Genomic DNA, 26,831 nt, shown 5'->3' on the forward strand with positions numbered 1-26,831 from the left:
TTCGCTATTTTTGTGGTATGGTAATTTTTCATTGATGCATTTGAAATTCGTTTTCGCGCAGAATGGTAGTTGGAACATGTGCGAATTCTAGGGAGAGAATTTTGGTAAAACTAGATAAACAAATACAAAAGTGTAGTAACTATACATACATAAATCAATTAAATATCTATTTTATTTAATTTAAAGATTTTAAACTTTTTTCGCCAAAGATTTTAATTTATTTTGAATTATGTATTAAACATAATTTACATTCAGAAAAACTATATTATTTGTATTGGGTTATCAGCTTATTAATAAATATTTTTATACATAATAAACCTAATTCATAAATTTATTTATTTAAATATTTATTAACTCTAAATTTCTTTTTAATTACAGGAAAATTCTCGGCTGTGTTGGAAAAAAGGTACATATTTTACAGTAAAATATTTCTTTTATTATTTTTAAATGTTTTAATATTTATTTGAATACAAATAAGAGTATATTTTGATCTAAAAATGTCTTGGGTCGAATTAGTTGTTCAGCTTTCACCACTAGTTCTACCTTTAACTGCCAGCTTTTGGGCAAACAAATAGTTAACAATAGTTAACTATGTTAACAATGTTAACAATAGTTAACAAATCCGCCCAAAAGTATGGCTTAAAAAGTCTCAGACTACGAGTATAACAGTTACCTTCATGCCCCAATTTTCGTTACCAAAAATTAGCCTTTAGGCAGCCGCAATTATAATTAAAATAATTAAAATAAAACAGCAAAAAAAATAGATAATGCTCAGAAAGTAATGCATGGTGGATGCGCCAAAATCATGTTAATTGAGGTTTAATTAATTCCGGCATGGATTTATCGAAGGCTTAGATATCATTTTTCATAATCCGTTGCCTTGACAATGCCACAAGGGAAGGGGCTGTTGTAACAACTTGTGTAATTAATAACAAAGTGGCAAGGCCGCAAAAATTATAATTGCCACTTGACTGACTGACTGATCGAGGAGTCCAGTACGAGGCGAGACGGAAGCTGTCATCGATGCGATGGCACACAAAGGAGTGGGCCAGCCAGCGAGCGAACGAGCGATTGAGACCCAGTTTGTCATAGTTCGTAGAAAATAAGAGTCAAGTCTGTTAATGCCCCTGAATTGAAGCCGAGGCAGCAAGGCAATCAGATTGACAATCAATCCATCAATCAAATGCGTATTGTCTCAACGGCCACCCGTGCGGATTGAACCTCTTCAAATGGAGTGTTTACACTTCAGTTTCGGTTTAGTCTTTCGGTTTGTGGGTTTTATTTTTGGAGACAATTTAGCAGGTTTTATCAGAAGCTTAAACCGGTTAAATTTAATGTATTTTGAAAGTATTTTCAGTAGATTTATGTATTTATATTTCTATTTCTATTTATTTTTTATTTTTATATTTTTGTTGGCTAGAGTTTCGGTTTACGAGCCGTCAAGACTCGTGCAAGAACCTGCATAAATAATTATTTCTAATTAGCTCGAAGAAGCCACAGCACACACCACTTAAGTTCCCCCCAAAAATTGCCACGCAATAGAGACGGAAATTATTTCCCAGACTTAACCATTGAATTGGATGGGTAATAAGTCCGACCGACCTCAGTGCGCAGAAAGGTACACCACGAGAGTGCCGGAGCTTCCGTATGCAAATATCCAGCTCTGAAATACCAAAATTCTTGTTGCCATGATTAATGATGTTCCCCAATCAAATTGAGAACGGATCTTTGGATGTACCTACATTGTGGATACATCTTTCGACACACTTAATCCGTGCTTTGATGAGCTGTGAATATTATAATTAAATGGCGATGCTGCCTGCCCCCCTTTTGGCCTTGACTGATGAATGAAATATTCGCTTTGGTTTTTGTAGATTTTTGTTTATCATTTTAACAAATAATTTACGTTTATTTACGCGTACGTACATTACTTGGAACATTCAACAATAACTGAATACTTGGGTTTTAGAACAACATCTTCATCATTTGTCTCTTTGTACTTTTGCTCTTTTTTATGCTTTTTGATCTTGGCTGCTGCTTGTTCGTTGCTCGTGCTTTGATGTTTCGTTTTCGTTTTGATTTTCGTTCTAGGATTAGGATTGGTTGTTAGATAGGTTCGATAGTTGGATAGATTTTTGTAGAAGGGTTTTTTCAGTGCGTGGTAATGTGCGTGGGTATAGGTTAATGCTTGATTCGAGCAGTGGATTGGGTTTGGTTTTTGGAGAGTCGTTTCGGGCAGGTGTGAAGTGTGGAGGGGTGCATGTGCGGGTGCGGTGGTAGAAGAAAGAAAACAGCAAAACATAGAGAGGATAGATTATTAGGATTATTATCGAACAATGCATTAAATATATATAGAGGATATATGTAAAGAGATATATCGCTGCTCCATCTTAGTAGCGGCGCAGGCGGTAGAAGCGTCTTACATAGACTGGACGACGGTACTGGTAGCCGCTCCTGCTGTTGAACGAGTGTCCCACCAGCTGCTGCTGCTGGGGCGGCAGGTACTGCACACGCTGGGCAATGGGCTGAGGCTGCGGCTGCTGCTGGATGAATGTCTGCTGGATGGGACGAGCAATGGGACGAGCGATGGGCGCAGCAATCACTGGCCTGGGAGCAGCAGCAAACACTGGACGTGGTGCCGGGGCAGGAGCGGCGGCAGCTGGCAGTGGCTCCTCGATGTCAATGTATTCCGGTTCTGGTGTGGCAATATCCTGGGGATTGGGTCCCTGTGTGGCCGAATCCGGCAGCTGGGCACCAGCAACAACGCCCAGAAGGGCCAAGGCCAACAGCATGAAGAATTTCTGCCGAAGAAGGAGAGAGAGGAGGGAAAACACTTGTCAGATTTAATTTGGAGTCATTCTATTTATGGAGCCGCTGGGGTGTGAAGTTCCAAGAGACACTCCAGCCACGGGCAGTTGTACACTTGAGTTGAGGGTTGGGCCAGGCGGCACTCCAATTGATTTATTTTTGAATTGAAATGTTCTTTATTGTTTTTTATTTTTATTTGCCATTTTGCACATCACTTTAGGGTTTCTTTATTGTGGTTTTCAGTCTATATCCTTCTGAGAATTAAATGCACTTGTGGGGCGGATTTATTATGCTTTATCCTGTTCACATACCATTTTTATTCGTTTTTTTATTTGTTTAATTTCACGAAATTTTCTCGAGCAGATGAGCGGACGAGCAATTTACACTTAAGAAGTTCAAAGCACAAATGATGATGAGCTGGTCAGTTGGTTGGAAATTTATACTATATCTGGTCTGGTGGATGGTGGCTCTGGGTCTGGGTCTGAGTCGGAGTCTGTCCATTCGGTCCGGTTCGTTTCAGTTCGGTACGTGGGTCTTGGAGAGACGACGACCGCCAAAAACCCGATGAGACACCAAACCAAACCAAACCACAAGCAGCAACGCGTTAGAAATAAGGCAGCAAATAACAACAACAAATATTATCAGCAGCAGAAGCAGCAGCAGCTCCCCCTTGAATCAAATCAAAATTTAAATTAAATGAAACGAAACAGAAACAGAAATGGAATCAAATGAAGAGAGGCTGCTAGAAGAGTGGTTTGCTTTGGGGACCCTTTAGACAATCACTTGGCTTGTCGTCACGAGTCACATGACGCACAAATGGACAAAGTTAGCAAGGTATTTAAAGAGCGCTCTCTCTCCCTCTCTCTCTCTCTCTCTCTCTCCCCCAGAGCTCGCTCTGTTTCCCATCAAACGACGCGTGGCTCAAAAAAGAAGTTCGTTGCCTAAGTCTTTTGTGTTTTGCGCGCGTGAAATAATTTGCATAACATTTTGCTAGAATAATATTTTTCCACTGAAGTGGCTGGCAGCAGCACTCGACTAATTATGCGCCAATTCTACACTCCAGTTGTGATGTGTGGAGACAGAAAATAAAGTCACTCCAACATTAATTATTGTATCGGCAAGCGATTTCGGCAGGAGATTGTCTGGTAGCCCAAGTCAGCCCTCTCCATTCATACATTTTGATCGGTTCCATCAGTTGTCGGGCTGTCTGCTTGTTTGTGTCTTCACTTGACCTCAGCAGGGGCAACAATAAGCAAATTTAACGGCTTTCGGGGGCATACGCGTACATCATTTCCGTTTCTCATGTGTGTGTGTGTGTGTGTGTGTGTGTGGGGAAATACATTCACCTGCCAGCAGTCGAATCGAATCGCCACTCGAGTGGAGACCCAAAAAAAGATGCAGTGCCAATAAAAATGATTTGTTCGATATCAAGGCTATGCCACGGCGATTAAGTGGCACAAAACACAGGAAATGCTTAAGCTATATTCGGCCAAAAAACATTGTAAAGATGTTAACATAAAACCCACCTAAAAAACTACTCCAAGTTCTTGGTCTGTTGGTGGGCTGTGACATCATTTTTGGTGCCTTTCACCTGCTGCTGCATTGATTGATGGTGTGTGTGTGTGTGTGTGTCAACGAGGCAACAGATGAGACACCTAGCGGAGTTCTGTGCAACATTTTTCATTAAAAACAATTTGTTGTGTATTTTTACGGTTATTAGAAAATTTAAAATGTAATTAATAATGCTTTTGGCTCGCTGGCTGACTGTCGTATTCGATTTCGCCTCTGTGAGATAACCAAACAAAGCAGCCATTTTGGCCATTGTCTATTGCGTCAACGTTATTTGACTTGCAAAAATGTGTCATTTATGTATGGCTGAATGGCAACGTTCTATCTGCATAAATCAATCAAGGGCGTGGCAGATTTATGGGGCCACAATCTCCCCTCCACAACAAATGTAGTTCAGTGATAATAACATTTAAATCAACAAACTTTTATTTATGCTAATGCCAACATATCGATATTAATATCGCCAGCTAAATATGTTTTTTGATCTTTCCATCACCGAGTGTGCTTTTCTCTGTGTTTGTGGCCGGAACCAACGCTTTTTGGCCGTATTTGCATACGGCAGACGACATCGGAGTCCAAGTGAATCAAAAGCCATGAGCCGCGCCATTCGCCGGAGAGACTCTTAACTAAATGCCGGCAATCGAAAATTGTCTTTATTTATGACTCTGCTCGCTATCGAGAATCGATTAGACTTCACGTGCCAGCCAGGTCGGGGTTCGGCGGGGTTCGCTTGTATCTGGTTTTAGTTTCTATTCTAGGCATTCCCATTTATTACGCATGCGACCTGTTGTCCGGGCTTAAACACGAGTCTGCTTTTGTCTAGGCCGGTGCGTGTGTTTACATGCGATCCTTGCCACCTGATAAAGAGAACCAACAAAATATCTTCATTTGTTGTCACCCAGGCATTTGTTTGTTTGGGCGGTGAGACACTCCCCGTTTTCTAGCTGCCGGTTTTTGTTGTTGGCTTGACATTTAAATAACAGGGCGGCGGCGCATGTGAATAGCAAAAAAGAAATTAAACATTTGAAGCAGTCGATTCTTATATTAATACACCCAGAGACAAAAAGCACTGAGATAAGAGGATTATACTGAGATTTAAATATTTGTCATATTATAATTGAATTTTTATGGGGGAAATACATTTAATATTCCAAACAAATATTTTGTATATTTTAATTCAAAATTTTTAATTTAAAAATAAATATATTTCATATAAATTAAATATTTTATACTAGTACATATTTATTTTAATGGTTTTTATAGATAAATTTATAGTTTTTCAATTAATTTATTTAATTTTTCAATACATTTAAATTTTTATTATATTTATTTTTACTTGTTTTGTACTTAAAATACTTACTAAAATATTCAATTTAATTATTTTTATTTTATTTTTTATTTTAATTTATTATGCAAATGTTTCTCTCAGTGTAGTAATAAAACCCCCCAACAAGAATACAATCTCTATACGTAACGTTCAAGTCAAGGTTTAATCCAAGTTCTTTTTAGATACTTTGCATCAAAATCATCGTATGATTGGCTTCGCCTGCGTTAAGATTCTCAAGCCAGACACATTCCTGTCTCTTTTTTTGTTCATGAAGATTCTCAAGTAAATATTTTTGAGGAATTTTCGTGTGTTTGTACAAGCTTCCGCACATTCACTGGCGAAACAGGCCAAAGACAGAGCCCAGAGCACACAGTCAGCGTCACAGCATTATGAATATTCAATAAACTACGCAAAAAATGTATATCAAAAAAAGAAGGCAAACAGCATGACAAATATATCATCTGCAGCTGAGACAATGGCGAACTGTGGCATACTCTCGTGGAAATAATTATTTCAAAACGATTGCCAAAGCTGTGGGTACCCCGTCGGTGTGTGCGGGGTAGAGCCATGATCTAGGCACAAAAATATTTATTGCAACACCTCTCGACATGTTCGGAGAGGGGCGCACTTGACAGATTTATAACTGCCTCAATAAATTGTCTTTAAATAGACAACAGACTGGCCGGCCGAATGCTCAGTCTCGTTTCCGGGGGAGTGATATAAATTATTAAACAATTATCGTCCATCAGAAACTTGACCTACACTGGATGCCAAAAGAAGATCGCTGTCCGTCTCTGTCGGTTAGAACAAAAAGTTGTTTGTCTTGATTCGTTTGAGGCAGAGTGTCGAGTTCGATTTCTTGGCAGATAAATAGATAGATTCTGGTTCCAATCAATCCTGTGACTGGCACAGACAAACCGGCGCGGTGGGACGGGCACACGCGCCCAGTGAAAGCCACCGCCGCCGCCACAGAAGAAGCAAAAGAACGTTAACATTTAATGGGAAGCATAAATTAGTTATTAAAATTAGCTAGAAACGAAATAAAATAAAGCGAAATGGGAATATAATGAAAAGGGGAATGAGAATGAGAATGGAAAGGGGACGCTGACTAAGAATCTGCTAACAAAAGACGAACCAGAGCCTCCTCTCGTCTAATCATTGTTTAACTTAATAATTAGTTTTTAATTCTGTCTGCTCATAATTTGCAGCAACAAATAATAAAAATCGATGGCCGCCCGAGGGCAATGCCGCGCGACGTGTTGGTGGCTTTAAGCCAAAAGCAATTTACTCGCTTTTGGCACCTTTTGGCCAGCTGGCTGGCAGGCTGCCTGGCTCGTGCCACACTTTGAACTTTGCCTGCGACTATAATCAATAATAATTGATATGGGCAGCGTTCTCTAACGCTTAAGCTAACAAAGAAGACTCTGGGAATATTCTCATTAAATATAAAATCACAGTTTATACCCCACCATAAAAACCTAATTGATTTTTGATTTTGGTTTGTTTTAGTGGTAAAACCATTTAGAAATCGTTTAGATATCTTGTGAGTGTAAACTGGGGCTTAAAAAGAGTATAAAACCTTCCAAAAGAGAACTTGTTTCTATCACAAAACAAATCTGAAAGTTTTGTGGACTTTTTAGGCTGTTTTTATTGTTTATTTATTGGCCATAGCCAAAGCTGGCATACCCCAAAAAATACTCTATAAGATGCTGTAACCGATTAGCAGTGTTCTGACAAACTGACAAATTGATGCCATAAAAGGTGTAAATACAAATTAATGGAATATATTAGAGCACAATCTGTGGGAGCAATCATTCAATAAGATTTCATTCATGCTAGATCTAGATCTAGTTTGATGTATGACGAAGCCCAACCCTGACATTGAAGGCTGGTTACCCCTTCTAGCAGAGTCGATTTAAATGTTTATAACTTTATATATATATTAAATATATATCGTAGAAGCCATTCGCGCCAATTTGCACAAATGAAAATGCTGATTATTATGTGACTCTGACTCGCGGACTCTATGGCCATTAGCAGGAACCTGTTTATCTATGGCTCGTTTTTTATTTGATTATTTGGCAAAACGATAATGTCGTTGATTATCTTGATGATGATGATGAGGAGGACGGTTCTTGTGGCCGCCCGCCGTTCAGTCTGCGGCGTTGGTCTGTAAGATTCATTCTTGGCAGTTCCATCTGCAGTGAGTCAATGGCCACGTCCAACCACTGGCTACATTTTGTGTCTTTTTTGTGTTGAACTAACTGCTATGACATTGTTTTTTGATACGCGAAGATGCCGTTTGCTGCGCTTTGTTTGTTTTATTTGTTTTATTTTGTTTTATTGGTTCGTGGCGTGTAAGGCCAAGGTCAAAATTTGTAAAGAGATTGTAAGCATTGGAGATTAAACAGAGATCTACGTGTATATTTGTGCTTGACTTTTCAATCGGATTGGATTGCCTTTGCTGCTGGCTTCTGCATTTGCATTTTGTTTCAAACTCAAGTTGCCCATTGTCAGAGATTTCTGTTGGTTGATGTTTTGACATCCATTATGGATTGGTTTGACAAGTGCTGTCAGTGCTCAAGTCGCAAGCGACCCACATCGAGGGACGTTGCCATCCAGCCATCGATGAATATTTGCCGTTAATAGCTTCACACCAGCCAGCAGTCAGTCAGCCAGTCAGTCAGTAAATTTGCGTGACAAAAGCCGCCTTCTGTGGCTGCTTTGTCCGTGCATGAATGAAACGAACTGGACCGAGTCGGAGTCATATTTTGTCGCCTCTACAGTAGTATTTTCTATGCATCTGCGGTGCGTGTGCCCCTGCCTCTGATTAATGTTTGCGTTCGTTTTTTCTTCTCTTTCGTTCGTTTTTGTAATTAAATTTTAATTTTAATAGAGCATGCGAATGCCTTGGTATTATGCTAATTACTGGCGCCCACAGCCAACTGCAAAATCTTTTAAATCATTTACAAAGGCAATCATTCCCCGAACTACTCCTTCTCTGTTTCCTTTCAGCCACTCCAGCCAAAAAGGCTAAGCGGTATTATTGTCTGAGCCATTCATTATATCCACGAGCGGCGGCACAGCGAGTAATTGCCAATTTTGGCAGCTAAACGATTTTGTTCACGCTCAAGAATCGCTCAAGAAAACCTTTTTTAATCAACAAAATTCGCTGCTGCCAATCGACAGCAAATCGTGGATTTCGCTTGTTTGCCTTTTGTTTCTTTTTTGCAAAGATTTTTGATTTATTTGCATCCACTTGGACTGCTCGCCGGGAAGGTTAACAGTTGTTAAACATCTATTAAGCAATTGATTAATTTATTGTTAATGCGCTGCGAGCATGCGACGAACCTCTCAACCCGAACGTGAACCTCTGGCACTGGGACAGGGCAGGGGATTGCTTGTGTGGCGGCTAGGGGCAGAATATCGGTCAATCGGATGAGGAAGTTGTATCAGCCAAAGAGCAAATGAATTATACAGAAAATCTATTTATTTTGCATGCAGACAGACACATTAATTGAGACATCAATTGTCTTAAATCAAAGTGCTGCATATGTTTATTTGTAGGTTTTAGATTGGTCTTCTTCATGGGAATTATTTAAAAATAGATTTGCGAATGCAAAAGAGCGAGCGATTAACCTTAGTTGGGCAGAGACTTTTGTTGTTTGGGGATTTGTGAGTAATACGCTGAAAAAGGTGACCCGAAGTGAGTCAATAAAATGAGTAAAGAATAGGTAAACAAATTTTTAAGAGTTGTTCTTTATAAGGATAAACTTTGGTAGCCAATTGTGGTTCTGAAATAAAGTTTTTAAATTTTTCTTTAGTTTTTATAATACAAATTAAATGTATTTTATACCAAAAGGTGTTTCTGATTTTAATAATAAATTATAATTAAATATGAAATAAAAAGGGAAACTTGTTTCTGGGTTTAAATTTAATCAAATTCGTCTAATGATCATCGCGCCTCACATAAAAAGCTTTCAAATACATCAAAGCTCGACTCTAAGTCGCATTCAAACCTCAGCTTTAACTTAGCTCAAACCTCAACCCGCGCTAACAATTCTCTAAGAGTATGCAATAAGTTTAAACAAATCTTAAGCTCCCAATAAACTCTTCCTTTTAGCATAAGTTTCTGCTGTAATTTCCCACAGTCACTCAATCATGCTTGTGCAAACCGCCGACAACCAGTTGCATGCGTGAATGATTTCTGTAGTTTTTGCCGCTCTGTGCCGGCTGCTCCACTTGAACATTTCATATTTCTTTTGGCCGGTGGCGGCAGCCGTCTACACAAATCATCGTACGCAATGTTTGCTGCAAAACCGTTTAAATGCGTTGCGAGTGCCGCTTGCTGCCTTTTTGTACACAGACAGCAGACAAAAAGCACAACAAAAATATGAGAAGAATAGAAAAAAACGAGAAAAAAACCATAGAGTTGAAACGATGCCAAGGGCAATTTCGCCTGTGATTGATTTACAAGAGAGTGAAGTCTAGCGCAATGCACAATTCATTTTGACGTGAATCACATTGCGTATGCTTAATGTGCTGCGAGTGGAGGTGGAACAGGTGTGTTGGGGTTGCTTCTGCGGCATAAATCACACTGTGTGACTTTATTGAATGTCTATTAAGTCATAATTATAATTTGTCCATTAATAATTTCGATTAGCTGCTGTGGGAATAATTTTTGAAGAATTAATTAGAAATTTGAGATGATCAAAGACGCAGAAGAAGGAGGCGGGGTAGAAGGCAGATGGGTTGGGAGATTTGGGGAATTTCGCCTTCGGCTAAGAATTATTTGTATTTTATTTGTTATTTTTTGATTAAATATTTAATACTCGCATTTACATTTGCGTGTTGTTTAATTCGCTGGGTGGCGCGTCAGAACAGAACTGAATATTAATAACTTGTTTGGGAAATTTACACCCGGATGGGTTGCTCGCTCAACAGAATCTTTCTCACAGAAACAACGTTTGTCATTCACCTCTGCCTCCCCCCCGAGACCCTCGTTAGAGCTGAAATTACCTAAGGTCAGCAGGTTGATTTGCCTGCAAAATGAACTTGTTCTTGTTATTGATTTTCAACTTCCACAAACTAAAACTAAATCTGAAAAACATCTCACTTAATTATTGAAGCAAACAAACGGCAAACAATGCGTGGCGAATCTTTTGTCAGGCCCCGAAAAAATCTATTCAAGTACGTTCCGCCCGATATGCTGCTGTAATCCATAAATCACGCAAAAAAGGCACAGATCTAAGTGCAGCTGGTGGTGCTGGTGCTGGTGCAGAGTGCAGAGTGCCGCGTTAACAACATAAATCACACCCAAGCCAAGCCACTCGTTAAGACGTTAATCAAATGGCAATCCGTTGGGTCGCTCGCTCGGACAGTGGCTAGGGCGCTAGGAGTCTCAGACTCAGCGTCAGAGTCCAGCAATATTGAAGGCCGTTTTCGTACTAGATGCTTATGTAATTAGTGGCACACACAGAGGGAGAGACCAGACCCCAGACCCCAGACCCCAGACCCTATGCCAGCCAAGAGTGGAAAATTGTTGCACAATTCACAACTGCCGCTGCTGCTGCCGCTGCAGTTTTTTTTCTCTCTTATTTATTTTTATATTTTTTGGGCAGCCTAATGAAGTTGCCATGGCTGGCAGACAATTTATTGACTAAGCTACTGACATATAGAGTAAATGACTGATGAACCTGATGACTGGCTGCAGGACTGACTGACTGATAGATTGACTGAGTGATTGACTGTCTGACTGGCCGACAGCTTGTGGGAATAAAGTCGTCGTCGTTGATCGGCGATCGATACGCTCGTTCATATTTATTTTTTGGCTGCACTCAGACGGCAGAGGCTGGCACCTTGAATGCAGCAGCAGCAGCAGCAGCAGCAGCTAGCCATTTATGGGCTCGTAATGTTGCCATTGCAGCTACCGGCTATGGCTCTCTGGCACTCTGACTTTATGGGCTTTCGCATCGCATATAAAAGTGCATATAGTCATAATAGGTTTATAGATTCGCCAAAGCATAAAATAAACATTGACTGCTGGGTGCCCGGGAGAACGTTTCACGGCTGCTTGACGCTCGCGGAATTTCCTCCTCTGGCAGAACGAGTCGTCGTCTGATTCTGATTTATGACGCCCCCGGATTTGATTGATTTGACCTAACCAGCTGGGCGGAGAGTTTCAAATGCAGTTGCAACTGCAATTGCACTTGAACCGCTGATATTTTGGCCAGTGCCATCTGCCGCTGACCATCGCCATGAAGCTCCAAGTCGTCTGTCGCCTGTCAGCATCGAAGTGACGCGACAGAAGGCCGCCGCTAGCAGCTCCACTCGCTTGGACATTGACCGCTCCGAATCCCCCGAGTGAGTGACTGATTTTTGGTGTAGATTTGTGTCTTTTTATTTGGATTTAGATTTGTTTTGCCATCGGTTTGGGGGGTGGGGTTTGGGAGGGGCAGTGTCTAATTTTACGAGTACGCGTACAGATTTATATTTAAAGTTGAGAACTTGGAGGCCTAGAAGGTGAACGGCTTGGCTGGCTTGTTGTAGTTGTAGCCATCGGGTCCCAGGGCGCCCGCATCCTCCTCCTGCCCAGCGCTAGTGGGCGGTGGGCCGTACTCCTGAGTGGGTGGTGCTGGGGGTGCAGGAGGTCGTGGCTGATAGGTGGGTGCAGGAGGTGCTGGCGGTGCTGGAGGACGTGGTTGATAAGTGGGCGCTGGTGGTGCAGGTGGTGCTGGTGGGCGTGGCTGATAAGTGGGCGCTGGCGGTGCTGGGGGTGCAGGTGGGCGTGGCTGATAGGTAGGGCCGGGTGGTGGGTTATAATCCGGAACTGGCGCCGTGGGCTGTGGCTGCGGTGGAGTCACCTCATTCTCGCCCTGTGGCGGCAGATACTCGGCTCCCGGCTGTGGCTGAGGAGGCTGTGGGCGTGGTGGCTGTGGGCGTGGCGGCTGCGTTTGTGGTGGCCCGTAGCCGGGAGAGGGCTGCGGCTTGGGCTGCGGCTGAGGCTGTGGCCTTGGGGGAGGTCCATATCCGGGAGTGGGTTGTGGCTGAGGCTTAGGTTGGGGCTGTGGCTGAGGCCTTGGTGGTGGCCCGTATCCAGGAGTGGGTTGTGGCTGCGGCTGAGGCTGAGGTTGAGGCTGTGGCCTTGGAGGAGGTCCATATCCGGGACTAGGTTGAGGCTGCGGCTGCGGCCTTGGTGGTGGTGGTGGTGGCTGTGGACGCGGTGGTGTGGGACGTGGCTTGGGCTGATCGGGCGGCAGGTACTCCGGACCAGGCTGTGGGGATGGCGGCTGTGGGCGCGGCGGCGGGGGCTGTGTCTGGGGTGGACCGTAAGACGGAGCTGGCTGCGTGGGCTGGGGACGTGGTGGTGCAGGTGGCAGCGTTTGTGGTGGTCCATACGAGGGCGCAGGCTGTGTGGGCTGCGGCTGAGGGCGTGGCGGAGGCTGCTTCTGCGGTGGGCCATAGGAAGGCGCTGGCTGCGTGGGCTGCGGGCGCGGTGCAGGGGGCAGCGTTTGTGGCGGACCGTAAGACGGAGCTGGCTGCGTGGGCTGCGGCTGTGGTGGACCATAGGAGGGAGCTGGCTGCGTGGGCTGCGGGCGCGGTGGTGGCTGAGGACGCGGCGGTGGCTGCGTCTGTGGCGGTCCGTACGAGGGACCTGGCGCCGAGGGAGCTGGACCCGGTCCTATGCCCGAATCATCGATGTCATTGCCGCTGCCAGGCTGCGGGAAGGGCACCGATGGCTGCTTGTAGTGGTAGCCATCCTCTTGCAGATCCGTGTCCAGGTGGGAGACATCCGCGTGGACGCCCGCTGCGACGAGCAGCGCGGCCAGCAGAGGCAGGAGACAGCGCTGCAACAGAGGGAACAGATCGGGAGATCAAAAACTTCCCGGTTCGGGGGGCGGGTCGGGCAGCGGAACTCACCATTTCTGCTGCGGATTTTCCGAGTTTTCCCGCACACAAACACAGAGGCACAGAAACGCGAAACGAAGTCGGAAATTATTACCGGTTTCGGTTGAGGAAAATGATTTATCCACTTGGCCCGGGAGCTGAAGCTGGAGCGGATTTGGTCGCTGTTCGATGTCGAAGGCGGGTGCCAAGCGACGTCTTCGTTGCAAAATCAGAAAATCGAATGATGCCCAAATGTTCTCCCTTGGCGCATTTATACCTCAGAGCCTCAGTCGGAGCCACAGAGCAGCCCCTAAGCGGCGCTTTCGGTCGTACAGACATGCCGAGGCTTTGAGTCAGCCAAGACGAGACGAGTTTTGGGCCCAGTCGGACGGTTGGTCGGACGGTTGGTCGGTCGGTCGATCGTCATCGTTCGTCGTAGTCGTTGTAGTCGTCGTGATGCTGCAACCTTTGATGTAGCCATAGACGAGAAGCTGTACATAGATAGCTGTACACACAGCGAGAGATAGAGATTCAGATAGATGTTTGTAGATCCGAACACGTACTCACATACTCACACATCTGGCGGCTTGTGGCTGTTGCTTTTGGCTTGGTAATCAGCGGCGATTGTAAGTCAATAACACAGCGCGTACTAGTTAGTTTTTAGTTTTTGCTGATTTTTTGTGTGTGATTAATTATGACCAGGAACCTCTAGGCCTTAGGGAATTCCTGCCTGTGTGTTTAGTTCATTATGATGTGAGGCTCTGGCTCTGGGCTATATCTGGCATACTGATTGAAGATGACAGAATTCACACCACAGCCTGTGGCCGTACGTGGGCGTATGATTAATGTGCGAACTTTTGTGTGACTCCTAACAGTAACATAAAGTGCTGGGGGCCACATATAACCAAGAATCGTGCTTACATAATTGGCCAGCCACTCCATAGATAACTCCCCTGCCATCTGTGATTCCCATTTGCATCGACATTCCCGCAGTTGGTCAATAAATAAAATCATCAACAATTATCCCAGCGCGTAACACGCGGCAAAATCGCATTAGTTTTTCTTTTTTTTGTTCACTATTAAATTAACTTTTGCATTTTTATTGGGGTGATCGCTCCTTTGCTTAGAGAGAGATCTTTATGGTAGCTTTATTGGCAGCTGTTTTGTGATCGATTGTGAAGCATTTACAAATTGTGATTTTGTTTTTCAGTGTGTGGATTGCTCAATGCTTAAATGTAAAATTGTTTTACTTAAGTTTAAGGTGTCCTTTTCCCTTCATTCAACATAACAAAGTTCTGAGAGAGAAAACAATCCTCCAAACCTAAACTAAACACGCGCTCATTACTAGATTTTTAGTGTATATATTAGCTAAGTTTTTGTGTATTAAAAATTATAAATTTTACGCACAATTCCACTAGGTTTTGGTTTGGTTTTTGTTTTGTTTTTCTTTGTGCTATTTTGATTTATTTGTTAAACATTTGTTGCTGCATGAACTATTTGCTGATAGTTTAGTGTTCCTCCCCTGCCAATCCTTTTGTGTGTTAAGTTTAGTTACTTGTTTTAGTGTGTTTGAATTGTATGTGTTAAGGTTAATTTTGCTCAAGCCATTAATTCGTTTATTCGTTTAGTAAAATCTAAAAAATCCGCTCTAATTGTTGCAATTTTTTCATTGTTTCTTCGCCACTTCCTTCCACATTTTGTTTGTGTTTTTGTTTGCTTATTATTGTTGCGTTTGCAATGCTGTTAACCATTTCTTTCGTACCGCTGCTCCTTCCTGCAACTTACTTTCCCCTGTAGATCTCAATGATGCGATCCTGATCGACATACTCGAAGATATGTGGTGCATCCATCAAAATGCCAACCGTGCCGGCAGTTGTCACAATAAAGAAAATATACAACTGCAGGCGATCGATCACCATGGCCACGTACTTCCAATCCTCACGGGTCTAAAAATAAGTTAAGAATGCATTAAAATTCCATGAATTATTCTGCCACACTCACCTGTATATAGAGATCCTCGTTGCGCAAATGTTCGGCTATGAACTCAACCGCCTCGGTGGCCTTGCTGGCTTCGGGCGAGAGCAGAATGGAGTCGGAGGACTCGCTCTCGCGACGACAGCCATCGCCCAGGCCCAACTCTGCGCCGCTGTTCACCTTCCGATTGATCTTGCAGTTGGGATGATGCAAGTCGGACAGCTCCATGACCTCCATTTTGGACTGCTTGCCACCAATGGCGCTGATATGCTTGGGCAGCTCCGCCGGTGAGCCGTACGAGGGATGTGGATGGGCCGGCATGCTCATGCCCGGCATTTCCATCATCCAGCGTAGACGGGTCTTACGCGGACGCTTCATGAACAGCAGGGCGGGCAGATAGTGCAGAAATACGGAGCGTATGTACATGGGCATGCGATGTGTGCGCGGCCCACGGAAGTTCCAATTGATGATGATCACCGTCACCAGAATGGACACCGTGTTCATGATGAAAGTGAACAGCAGATACTTGGCGATCAGTGGCAGCACCAGCGATGTGGGTGGCAATATCTTTGACACGAGCAACAGGAACACAACCAGTGACAGGAGAATGCTAATGCCGAGGGTAACCTGGAAGACAAAGAGAGTGAGAGTCAAACTGCAGCTCGAACCTGATCTCAACCCTTACCTTTTCGCCCGCCTCCGCTGGCAGATAGAAGACCAAAACACAGAGGAATGAAATCAACACCGTGGGCAGAATTAAATTCACCGTATAGAAGAGAGTCTTGCGCCGAATGATGATGTAGAATGTGATGTCCGTCTCGGTGGGATGTGTGCTGTCGCCATCGTAGACATTGAGGTAGGCGGGCACCTCAATGATGTCCCAGGTGCCCGACTTCCAGTAATCCGACAAATCCACAAAGTTCTTGTTGTTGTAGAGGGCCAGCGACACCTGATCACCGTTGAAGGTCCACGAACCGAACTTCATGATGCACGTCTGCTGATCGAAGGGGAAGTAGGTGACATCGATGGTGCAGGAGCTCTGGTAGATGGCCGGCGGCACCCACAGCACCTCGCCCGTGGGATAGATCAGCACGTTGGACTTGTAGCGCACCTCGTAGTTGCCATCGGCACTGGGTAGTGGATTAGGAATAAAGTTATTAGGATAGAGAATGGACATATTAGTCTTTGGGTTAAGCACAGACAGAGAGAGAGATGAACGAGAAAGATCGTTCGCCGTTGGAAAGCTGTGGATTACTTTCGCCTACAACTAGTTCTTTTTTTAGTGTACAGAGTTGACAGAGAGAGAGTAAGTAGTAGATTGCTAGTTGTTACGGTTATCTATGGCCATTTACTCACTTATTGAAGAGCACAATGTCCGGCTTCCAAACCTTGTCGGGTGGCAGACGTAGCACCCCGATGCCGCCGTAATCGGCCTCATCCCACTGCAGCTGGTAGTCGTACCAAACCAAACGTAACCAAACGTTTGATTTCATAATTTGATTTTTCTCATTCTTGTGATTTCGGTTCGGTATTTCGGTTCGGTATTCGGTTCGGGAATATTCGTTTGTATTTTTTTTACGATATTTATGGTGATTTTTTTCATGGTGATGGTGGTTTTTGGTGGTTTGGTTTAGTGGTGGTTGGTGGTTACGTGAGAGATAACGGTACGAGGACGATTACGAATACGATTTTTGTATTGCAGATTCGAAGCGAATCGAAATCGAATCGATATTTTTTGTGTGTGAGAGTAAGAGAGAGAGAGAGAGAGAGAGAAAGAGCGGGCGGGAAGGGATAGTTAAGACAATTATTTCGCATTTTGGTTAACTCTTAGTGTTTTGTTAGTTAGTTAGTTAGTTTTTTTTTTGTTTTTGCTTGTTTAAATCTTAATTCTTTAGGGTTAGTATTTGGTATTAGAGTTAGTATTTGTTTTTGTTTTTTTTCTTGTTTTTCTTCAGCACTACGAAACATACAAAGTCAAGGCAACGATGTGTACGTAATTATTTACACAAAAAGCAACAAATAAAACGAAAACTTTAAATAAACATTTTTTTGGTATGCCCCTGCCACGCCCATAACTTTACACATGGGCGTAACGGGTGGCTGGCTGTGTGTGTGTGTGGCAACAATAAAACTGAAGAATTCGAACACGAAAATACATTTACACGCTACTAATGTTAGTTTTTTCTTTTTTTTTATTGTTATTGTTACTCTTTTTTTTTATACAAAATATATTTTTTATTAGTTGATTAGTTTTTGTGTTTTTTTTTCATTTGGCAAATTTGATTTTTGTGAACACTTACGACATTGATTAGCTGTACGAACGCCAAACCAAATCTTACTCCAACTTTTTGTGTCATATTCTGTACGGGTCGTATGAGTTTATTGTAGCCTCGAAAGAGGTCACGCACCAGGCGCTCTTCATCTTCGGATGCACTGACTAAAAATAACAAAATTAAAAATATAAAATAAAAAATAAAAAGAAACGCAAAAGAAATGTTTAAAAAAAAAACGACAACAAAACGTAATAGTAAATAGATACAAATTGGGGAAGAGAAAAATGTAAAGCCAAGAAAAAAATTGAAATAAATAAATAAAAATGTTTAATAAATAAATGAATAATTTTAATGAAATCAGAGAATACAGAGAAACGGAACGGATGAGCAAAGTTGTTGTATTCTTTGTTTTTTTAGTTTTTCTTGGTTTTTTTTGGGTTTTTTTTTAAATTTAATTTTTCATTTTTGAATGGGCTTAGGATGATTTAGCTTAGACAGAGATAGAGTTAGGCAGAGAGACAGCGCGAAAGAGAGAGACAGTGTGTGAGAGAGAGAGAGACAGGCTGAGAGAGCGAGAGAGACAGATAGGACAGAGTGAGAGAGAGAGAGTGACAGAGAGAGAGAGAGAGAGAGACATTTATCCAACTTTTGACCGATTCTTCAACATCTTCTTCTTCATTTAGCAACTTGGAATTTTGGAATTTTGATTTCGGAAAGAAGTAAACAAAAATGGACGCTCGATTGTGGGTTTTATTTTTAATATTTAATATTGGTGGTGCTGCCAGTGTTGTATGTTTGTTGTTGTGGTTTCTGTTTGCTGTTGTGGATGGTTCTTGGCCTACGTTGTTTATACGCCGCATATTCGGAGGCACTTGCATTAAGCAAGAACTAGGCCTCACCTAGTGGCTGCTTTAATGCAAATGCCTCTCGCTGTTTGCTTGATTCTTACAGTCCTAGAGTCCTAGCTTAAAGTTGTACTACGATAACACAGCTAACGATAACGATTAACGATTGGTGCTTAACGATGTGCAACACTTATAGTTTTGGTGCCACCACCCCACTAGAAACTCTTCACTTTGCCCCTAAGGACCTAGCAGGGCAAAACCCCATTCTAGCTATGAGAGTGTGCGAGAAAGAGATGTCTATATGTGCCGGTTAACCGTTGTTTTTCTTGCACTACGACAGCTGAGTAAAGTTTTATCCGAAAGCTTGTCCTTCACTTCACGTGGCGCTTGTGGGTGAGAGAGCGAAAAGCTCTTTTTGGGTTGGATGCTGCTCACACTCTGGCTTGCGTGTGTGTGTGACCGGGTTATCCTTGTCGCCTATGTGTGTGTGTGTGGGGAGTGCGTGCGGGGACTCATATATGGAGCACACGCGAGCGTGTCTACTCCCCCTGCTGGAGTTGCACTTTGCGGCTAGGTGGAATGGGTGGCATGGGGGCGTTTGGGATGTTCATACCGTTACTATGTGACTGTGAGTGTGTGTTTTAAATGTGTGTGTGGCTGTGTGTGTGTGTGTTCATTATATACCAACAGAGCTCTAGACACTAAGTACCTATGCCTCATTTTCAGGGTTCTGTTCTCCTACCAATTCTATTTCGTTTCTTTCCCTGTTTTCTTGGACTGCTCAGAAGAGAAGGAGTATGAATTAAGATTCGGCAGTTGATACAGAAATCTTTATATATATATCTATATAAAGTATATATATTGTATGTACATATGTTGTATATATATAAAATGCAATTTCATTGACTGAAAATTGGTAATTTTCTTTATCGTTTACGTTTTTGTTTTGTGGTTGATCTTTTTTGTTGTTGTTTGTTTGCTTGGTTGTTGTTGCTGTTCATTTCAGTTGCTGTTCATCCTGCGGCTGTTCGAGGCCCTTCCTTGGCTACCATGTGCTTGCCAGTAGCCCCTTAAAACGTGGGATAGTCACAGGGTTTGGGGTGGGGTTTGGGTGGATTGGGATTAAGGGAGATTTCAGCTGGGGCTTGGAGAAGTTTATAATTACAAAAGGCTGAAGGAGGTGGAGGATATACTTATGCATATATAGAGAGAGAGATAAAGAGAGTACGAGTATAAGGAATAGTTTTCTTTTTATAGGGTACAGAAGTTTACAGTTTGTCGAGCATTATAGACAGAGAGAGAGAGAGAGAGAGAGAGAGAGCAGGAGCAAGAGACAGATTAAGAAGTGGACAGGGAGCAAGAGACAGTAATAGAAGTGGGCAGGGAGCTAGAGAGAGAGTTAGAAGTGGGCAGGGAGCAAGAGAAGCACTAGTAGCTGGAGCTAATAGACAGACAGAGATAGCCATAGCAGAAGATCTACTCTTAACGGGGGGGTCTCAACTGGTTTTTATTTTGTGCGGGTGGTTGGATGGTTGGTGGCTGGGTGTTTGGATGGATGTATGGATGGGTGTGCTACTAAGTAGAGTTCTACGTTAGATTATATGGAATATATAGGATATATATTATGGATATATATAGTTTGATATAGAGTGAAAATGACTAGCGCAGTTTTGTGGGTTTGGTTCTAATTTTTTCTCGTTTGCAGCGCTGCAGCAGCGTCGCTTTGGCAAGCTACTCCAAGTCTCTCATTAAACACTTTGTTCGTTGGGGGAACTTTATTTTCTCAGTCGAAAGTTGTCGCTGGTTTCGCTTTTTTTTTCTCTAGGTTGTGGGGTAGCAGCGTTGAGAGGCTGAGATACAGTACAAGGGAGCAGCGGCCGCGGAGCTCAGCTGAGGCTGGTGGTGGTGGTTGCTGGACTGGTTGCTGGGTTGGTTTGGTGGTTGCCCAAAATGAGAGCTTGGAGAACTTGTTAAGGCGGCGCTGCCAGCGCGAGTTTGTAAAATTTAAGAAAAAAATCAAATCATTGCTGTAAAAATTTGTTAGCTAGCTAAGAGAGAGAGAGAGAGAGAGAGAAAGAGAGAGAGATAGTTGTTCTTTTGTTTTTTTTTTGCGGAAGGGTTTGGATTTTTGTTGGTAACTTTTAGCAGCAGAGTTTTTCCTTTACATTTTCGCGAGTTTTTGTTGTACATTACATAACAGCCCTCAGCCCGGAAATTGGGGGCAGAGTTGGCCCACTGCCCCCGCCCCGCCAGTCGGCCCGCACCTTACGTACCTGCGGCAATGGCCAGGAGCAAGAGGATGCCGTACAGCAGCCAGGATCTGCTGTTGGTCCACTCCATGTTGGGTATTCCTCAGCACTTACAAGGTCCAGAACATGTTGGTAGATTTTTGATGCTGAATGGATGGATGAATGGAGTCCACGCCCCGAACTGCAGACACACACAAAGAAACGGCACAGCCTTAGAGCTGGTAAAACTCTTCTACGCAAAGGGTTTCTCTTGCACTTCACCTTCAGGCCAGGCAGCTTGCTTGGCTTTTGATTTTGCAATTAAATTTATTGGTTGAATTTTCACTATTTTATGTTTCCGAAAATTTGCTGCCAGAGAGTTTTTCTGCGCTGCTCTGACTGGAAGCCAGTCAGTTTGGGTGCGGATTAAGAACTCTACTTCGGGGATTCTGGATAAAAATCAATGGGAATGCGCGCAGCAGCCGAGTGCCACACGCACGGCGCAGGCGTCAAAAATTTCGGATAAAAGAGAGCAAACTTTGATGCACTCTCCCTTATCCAGCAGGGTGGCTGTGTGTCTCTCTCTCATCCTCTCCCTTGAGTAGTTTGTAAACAAAGACCGAAACAGCTGTTGGCTGCTGCTGGGCTGACCTGACATGTGCTCTGTCGTGCCACAGGGATGCCAAGAATAAGTTCCGCCACAGTGCCTGCAAAAAGTAAGTGTATGGGAACGAGCGCTTCCGTGTGCGCTTAACTTTGGAGCGTATATTAATTATGACACAACACTTGAGCCTATAAATTAAGCAAAACAAACAAAAGGCAAGAGTAAACACACAAAAGCAACGCCTCAAAAGGTCATGTGGGCGTGGCGCTTAATTTGTTATTTCATAGTTTTGTTGTTGCTTTTTTTCTGGCATGATATGTTGCGCCTAATTACTGATGAATATCATTAGCATGCGGCAGTTCCTCATGGCGCCTGCCCGAATGATTCAAATACTCGTAGAATGTGCCTAAAAGGTTACTTAGGGAATAACAGCACATTGTGCAGTACATCATTAACATTTTTAAGGGTTTTTTTGGGCAGCAATTGGAATTGAATTGGTTACAGTTTCTGAAATTCTTTTGTGTTTTATTTTTGGTAATAATTATGAACTCATTTTCCCTTTTTGCAGCTCTCATGGCAGTGTCAGCAGCTGTCCGCCTGATGCTTAATTACATGAATTATAATATTTAAGACTCCGAGCACTTCCGTGTAACGATTTGATTAATTTTCGTGCGACCCAAAGCCCAAAACGTTTTAAAATTCTTGCCACAATCGAGGAGCAGTGGAAAAAACTACCAAAAAAACTGCCAAGAAGTTACAGTCAAAGGGGAAAACATTATGCATTAACCATTTGGTAATGAAAGCATATTTTTGCATTGCTGATGGAAGTTACCTTTGCCTCGTGATGACGATGATGACGACGTCTATGGTGATGATGATGATGCTGGTGATTTTCATGTGCGCATGACAGCGCAATACAATGCAAGCGAAAGACTCAGGCCACGAACGTGCAAAAGTTATGAGACATCATCAGTGTAGCAGTCGCGACTGCCTCACAGCTCTGCTGCATGGCTAGAAAAAAGCAAAAATCAAGACAAAAAAGAAGCACACTAAGGTCGCCCCTCACAGCGCATAAAAAGCAGCAGTTTCTGAAGCCTTTGTTGGTGTCGGAGTCGGAGTCGGGCTGCCGCAATTTGGGTGCCATTTTGGTGTCACCCAAGCAGCCAGCAGCCGCCTGCCACATCATTCCCCCACAGCTGTGTAAGTATTTCTATTCCTATTTTGCCGAGTTTTGTTCAGCGATAAAATCAACGCCAACGCAAAAATTACATCAAATTAATTTTCTGTATTTTTCATAATTTATTTTGGCTGCATTCAATTGAAACACTTTTGGCCGGCCGCACTCAAGGTCGTCGCACAGCCTCACAGCCGCAATACGTGCGGCAGATGGAACCCTCAGCGATGGCCTAGATGACGCGTAGGTAAGTGGAGAAATCTCTTTTTCGTACATAATTATTACCTCCAAATGGGGTGGGGCATGCCCAAGCATTTTAATATTTTTTGGCAGTTTCTGGGTTGTTTTGAATTTATTTAGTTTTGTTTTCTTAGCAGCTTAAACTGCAATTAATCATAAATGTGCTCATAAAAACGCGCCACGCCATGGCATTATTGTATGCAAAATTGTGTGCGAAAAATTTAATTTGATAACATAAACATTTGGATTGTTTTTTGGATTGTTTGGCTGCTCCCGCGAATTTTCTTTTGTTTGTTTTCTCAGGTGTCAAATAAATTAATTAGTCAAAGCAATTTGACACTGCTACTGGCTGTTGGTTCTGCTCGTTCCGTGTTAATTTTTACACTCGAGAACCAACAAGAAGTGACGCGCGCTGCCCCAAACGCCAAAAATGAGGCGTCGTCAGGCCATCGCAAAATTGCACAATTAGCAGAGTGTCTGTGGCTGGGGCTGCATCTGTGGCTCTGTGTGGCAGTTGCACTGCAAAGTTGAGTAATATTAAAAGTCCTCAACCATATTAACACTTTGGGCAATGTTTTGCGGCGCGCCGCAGTCGAAAATTTGTGTCAGCAGCCAGCCAGCCAGCCAGCAGCCAGCCAACAACAAATGAAAATGAAAATCATGCGGCAAAGCGCACGACCGACAAAAAAAAACCGTCACAATAAATAAATCTTCGGCATGAATCCATGACAAGCAAACAGCACACAAAAACGCTGAACGGGCATGTCAATGATGGCCATGCCACATGCCTGCCGCGCATGAGGAAGTGCGAAGTGACAAGTGGCACAAGCCACGAAAGGCGTTTCCTTATGCCTCCCACATGGGGTAGCATAAAATGAGACGACAGCTAGACGTGCCGCAAAACCCCCTGCTAAACGGCCTTCAGTGCTCTTAATGACATGTATTAACTATGTAAAGACCATGTAGCATGTATGTAAAATATGTCTACAGCTGCACTTGTTGCATACTTTCGGGTGGTAGCAACTTTTGGGGGCATTCCCATTTCATTTCCGTTGCAACTTTGGTTTTTGCAATTTTTAATTATCGAAAATTTCATTTTGACGAAATTAAAACCTTAAAATGTACAACGAAAAACCTAAGAAAATACTACAAAATAAAACTTAAATTAAAACTAGAAATCTAAGAGCGAACAGAACTTGGTTGGACATAAACTATATACACAATCGAACGCTGGAAGCGAAAGTCAGCGACATTCAATCGATTTGACCCTTGTGCGCTATGTAGGAGTCGTAGAGCGTCGACTCCTTGCGCCGCTTCAGCCGGGAGCAGGCAATGAAGAGCGTCACAGTCAGCACACAGAGCAGGGCAGAGCCAGCGGCTGTCAACGCCGAAAAGGTGCTGGTCTTCAGGCAGGTCTGATGCGGCCCCGGGGGCTTTGCCTGCCGATGGGCATAGACATCATCGCCATCGTTTTCGCCCTCCTGCAGCACGCGCAGCGACTGGAAGAGGTTCACGTTCTCCGAAAGCGAATTTTGTGTGGAGGGACTCTCTGTGGTGAGGGCAGCGAGGCCTTCGCCATCGGTGGACAGTGGTGGGAGCGAGAGATTCGTGGCCGTCATGTTGGAAGTGTCACGCTTGGTGACTGCCTTCAGGTTGCGCCAGTGACAGGGTTGACTCTGCAAAGGGAAGGAATCAGCAGAGATCCTTCTGAATAAAGTCTTTTATCCACTTACCGGACAACGTCCGTGGCACATGCGGACATCACACTCAATGTAGAGTGCCGGGGAGCCAGTGAATCGAAATGTTTTCATATACGCATAAACCTGCGTCTCGTAGACACCCGCATCGGACCAGGAGCCCCTGAAGCGTGAGATGAGCTTGTCATCCACCGGACAGCCGTGCTGATCGATGAGCTGTATCCGCTTGTTGGCGCCATTGTGTGCATAGCAATCGTTGACCACAATGTCAAAGCCATCTACAGAATGCACGACAATCATTGAGCCGTGATTTATGGGTTTGGAGATAAATTTACTCACCGTATTTGCTTCGCATGTAGATGATCAGGGTCAGTGGATCGCCCACACGCACTGGACCCGTCACACGCGGCCCACCAATGCCATAGCCATTCTGTATTTCCATGTAGCACTCGGGTGGACTCAGCGTAAAGACAACAGGATTGCCAGTGGCCACTCTGGGGAAGGGAATTTATGAGCATTTCTGTGGGCAATGAATTCTGATTTGTTACTTACTCCACATCTAGAAAGGGAAAGGTAACCGTCTTCCAAAAGTCATAGCCATACTCGCAGGTGACCTTAAAGTGTTCATCGTATTCCTCCTCAATTAGGGGATTGTATTGCACTGTGACCGTGTTCCACATGAAGTTCTAAGCGGGAAAATTCAAGCAAATATTAGATCTATGAATGGTTTTGCTTTTGGTTACTTACAGTTGGATTCTTGCGATTTTCCTCCTGCAGTGAGTTCTTGCCCAAAGTGCCACAGCGATTGAGTTGTATATAAAACTCGTAATAGTCACGACCCGAGCCATTGATGTACATGCAGTCCGGGTCATAGGCATAGCCCGCAGAGTAGAGCAAGCCGCTGAAGGAGCCATTAAAGCCAATGCGGATCTTCATGTAATCATCCTGGCACTCCGCTTCAATGTCTAAGATTAAGGGAGAAGATTATAAGAGAGGATTCCAAGCAGATAGCAGGCAGCTTGCCACTCACGTTGCACCCTCGTGCTGTTGTGCAGAAACTGCTGGCCGGCGTACTCCTGATCCCAGTACTCCTCGTGCCATTTGTTGCCCTCGTAGGCCGGTGCATGGTAGCCAGCACCACTACCTGTCGGCGCTCCACTGGAATCCACACCCGTGGAGCCATAATCCAGATGCACAGGATGTCCAATGCGTTGTGGTATGTAGCCCGAGGAGTCGGGCACATGATCGGGCACATCGTGATGCAGTTTGTTGCGCTCCACGGCCACGCTGCTGCGATTTCGCACATCTTTGGGGAACTTTTTGGGCCCTGCCAGCCCAGCACGCTTGGACAGCTTCGAGGCCTGTGTGGTGGGTCCCGAAATGTACGACTTGGAGGCAATTTGGCCCACCAGCTCCTGCTGCGCCTCAGCGCCAGTGGCCAAGGGGCGGGCGTCCTTTGATGTCCTCGACGTTGGTGTTGTGGTCTGAATGCGACCCTTGAAGCTGCGTAGAGGTGGCGGCACCACAGTGTGTGGCGTTGCTGTGGTGGTGGCCACTGACGCCGCCGAGTAGTCTGTGCTCTGTTCCAGGCCGCTGATAGATTGCTGCAACATAAAGAGTGGCAGAAAAGTGCGTCAGTCGCGTGGGGGCGTGTACGCAATGCGATAAATCACTCGACTCCAGTTTGTGTCCCAAGTCTTTTGGTTTTTTATGCACACAAAACGCAAAAGTGCTGCATCAGCAGCAGGCACCGCAATAGCCACAACGCCACATAATTTTTTGGCCAGCCCAGACAAAAGCCTCTTCCGTTTGTAGTCGCTCGCTCGGTCGATACGCAATCTGCATTAGAGCAGATCGCATATCCGTTAGACAGGGCTGGCAGCAGACTCGATTGGCCAAGACTCGATTGGTTACGGTTCATGTGGCCTAATCAGGAAGTTCATTCTAAGAACTGTTAAATAGATTAGATTTCCCAGCTTCTAGACGACTTGGGCAATGGACTTGAGCAACAAACGAAATCAGCAAACGGGTGAAAGGTTTCCTACCTGTACTTGGAGTAGCAGCCAGAGCAGCAGCGGCTGCCACAGCATTCTGCACATCTTCATGTCCGTTGTGCGACTGCAAAGAGATAAATTCAATGTAATCAGAATCGGAATCGGAATCATAATCATAGTCATGGTTGCTGCTTGGTTGAGTCTGCTGCTG

The 26,831-nt window shown here is 43.9% G+C and overlaps 4 protein-coding genes across 6 annotated transcripts; all 4 read right to left on the bottom strand.

Annotated features, from left to right (window-relative positions):
* Positions 1 to 1,881: 1,881 nt before the first annotated feature.
* On the bottom strand, positions 1,882 to 3,228 carry LOC117893874 (cell division protein ZipA). 2 transcript variants are annotated; one of them, XM_034800646.1, is made up of 3 exons: positions 3,120 to 3,228; positions 2,424 to 2,801; positions 1,882 to 2,187 (listed from the first exon to the last, which is right to left on the bottom strand). In XM_034800646.1, exons 1-3 carry the CDS (start codon positions 3,120 to 3,122, stop codon positions 2,182 to 2,184), a joined length of 387 nt encoding a protein of 128 aa, XP_034656537.1. In that variant the 5' UTR covers positions 3,123 to 3,228; the 3' UTR covers positions 1,882 to 2,181. The 2 variants fall into 2 exon arrangements, with proteins under 2 accessions (XP_034656537.1, XP_034656536.1); XM_034800645.1 differs by having other exon boundaries at positions 1,882 to 2,801.
* An 8,891-nt stretch (positions 3,229 to 12,119) lies between these two features.
* Positions 12,120 to 13,842, bottom strand: LOC117894965 (vegetative cell wall protein gp1). 2 transcript variants are annotated; one of them, XM_034802299.1, is made up of 3 exons: positions 13,625 to 13,842; positions 12,791 to 13,551; positions 12,120 to 12,697 (listed from the first exon to the last, which is right to left on the bottom strand). In XM_034802299.1, the coding sequence occupies exons 1-3, from the start codon at positions 13,625 to 13,627 to the stop codon at positions 12,220 to 12,222; spliced, it is 1,242 nt and encodes a 413-aa protein (XP_034658190.1). In that variant the 5' UTR covers positions 13,628 to 13,842; the 3' UTR covers positions 12,120 to 12,219. The 2 variants fall into 2 exon arrangements, with proteins under 2 accessions (XP_034658190.1, XP_034658189.1); XM_034802298.1 differs by having other exon boundaries at positions 12,122 to 12,847; positions 13,337 to 13,551.
* Positions 13,843 to 14,802: 960 nt separating this feature from the next.
* LOC117894958 (acetylcholine receptor subunit beta-like 1) lies at positions 14,803 to 21,335 on the bottom strand. Its single transcript, XM_034802288.1, has 7 exons — positions 21,194 to 21,335; positions 20,957 to 21,113; positions 17,866 to 18,002; positions 16,922 to 17,076; positions 16,251 to 16,695; positions 15,593 to 16,192; positions 14,803 to 15,537 (listed from the first exon to the last, which is right to left on the bottom strand). Exons 2-7 carry the CDS (start codon positions 21,021 to 21,023, stop codon positions 15,373 to 15,375), a joined length of 1,569 nt encoding a protein of 522 aa, XP_034658179.1. The 5' UTR covers positions 21,024 to 21,113; positions 21,194 to 21,335; the 3' UTR covers positions 14,803 to 15,372.
* A 2,715-nt stretch (positions 21,336 to 24,050) lies between these two features.
* LOC117893508 lies at positions 24,051 to 26,239 on the bottom strand. The gene is made up of 6 exons (XM_034800146.1): positions 25,657 to 26,239; positions 25,374 to 25,591; positions 25,179 to 25,312; positions 24,966 to 25,120; positions 24,663 to 24,904; positions 24,051 to 24,605 (listed from the first exon to the last, which is right to left on the bottom strand). The coding sequence occupies exons 1-6, from the start codon at positions 26,237 to 26,239 to the stop codon at positions 24,183 to 24,185; spliced, it is 1,755 nt and encodes a 584-aa protein (XP_034656037.1). The 3' UTR covers positions 24,051 to 24,182.
* Positions 26,240 to 26,831: the final 592 nt, after the last annotated feature.

Source organism: Drosophila subobscura, chromosome J, assembly GCF_008121235.1.
Source record: "Drosophila subobscura isolate 14011-0131.10 chromosome J, UCBerk_Dsub_1.0, whole genome shotgun sequence".
Lineage (NCBI taxonomy): Eukaryota > Metazoa > Arthropoda > Insecta > Diptera > Drosophilidae > Drosophila > Drosophila subobscura.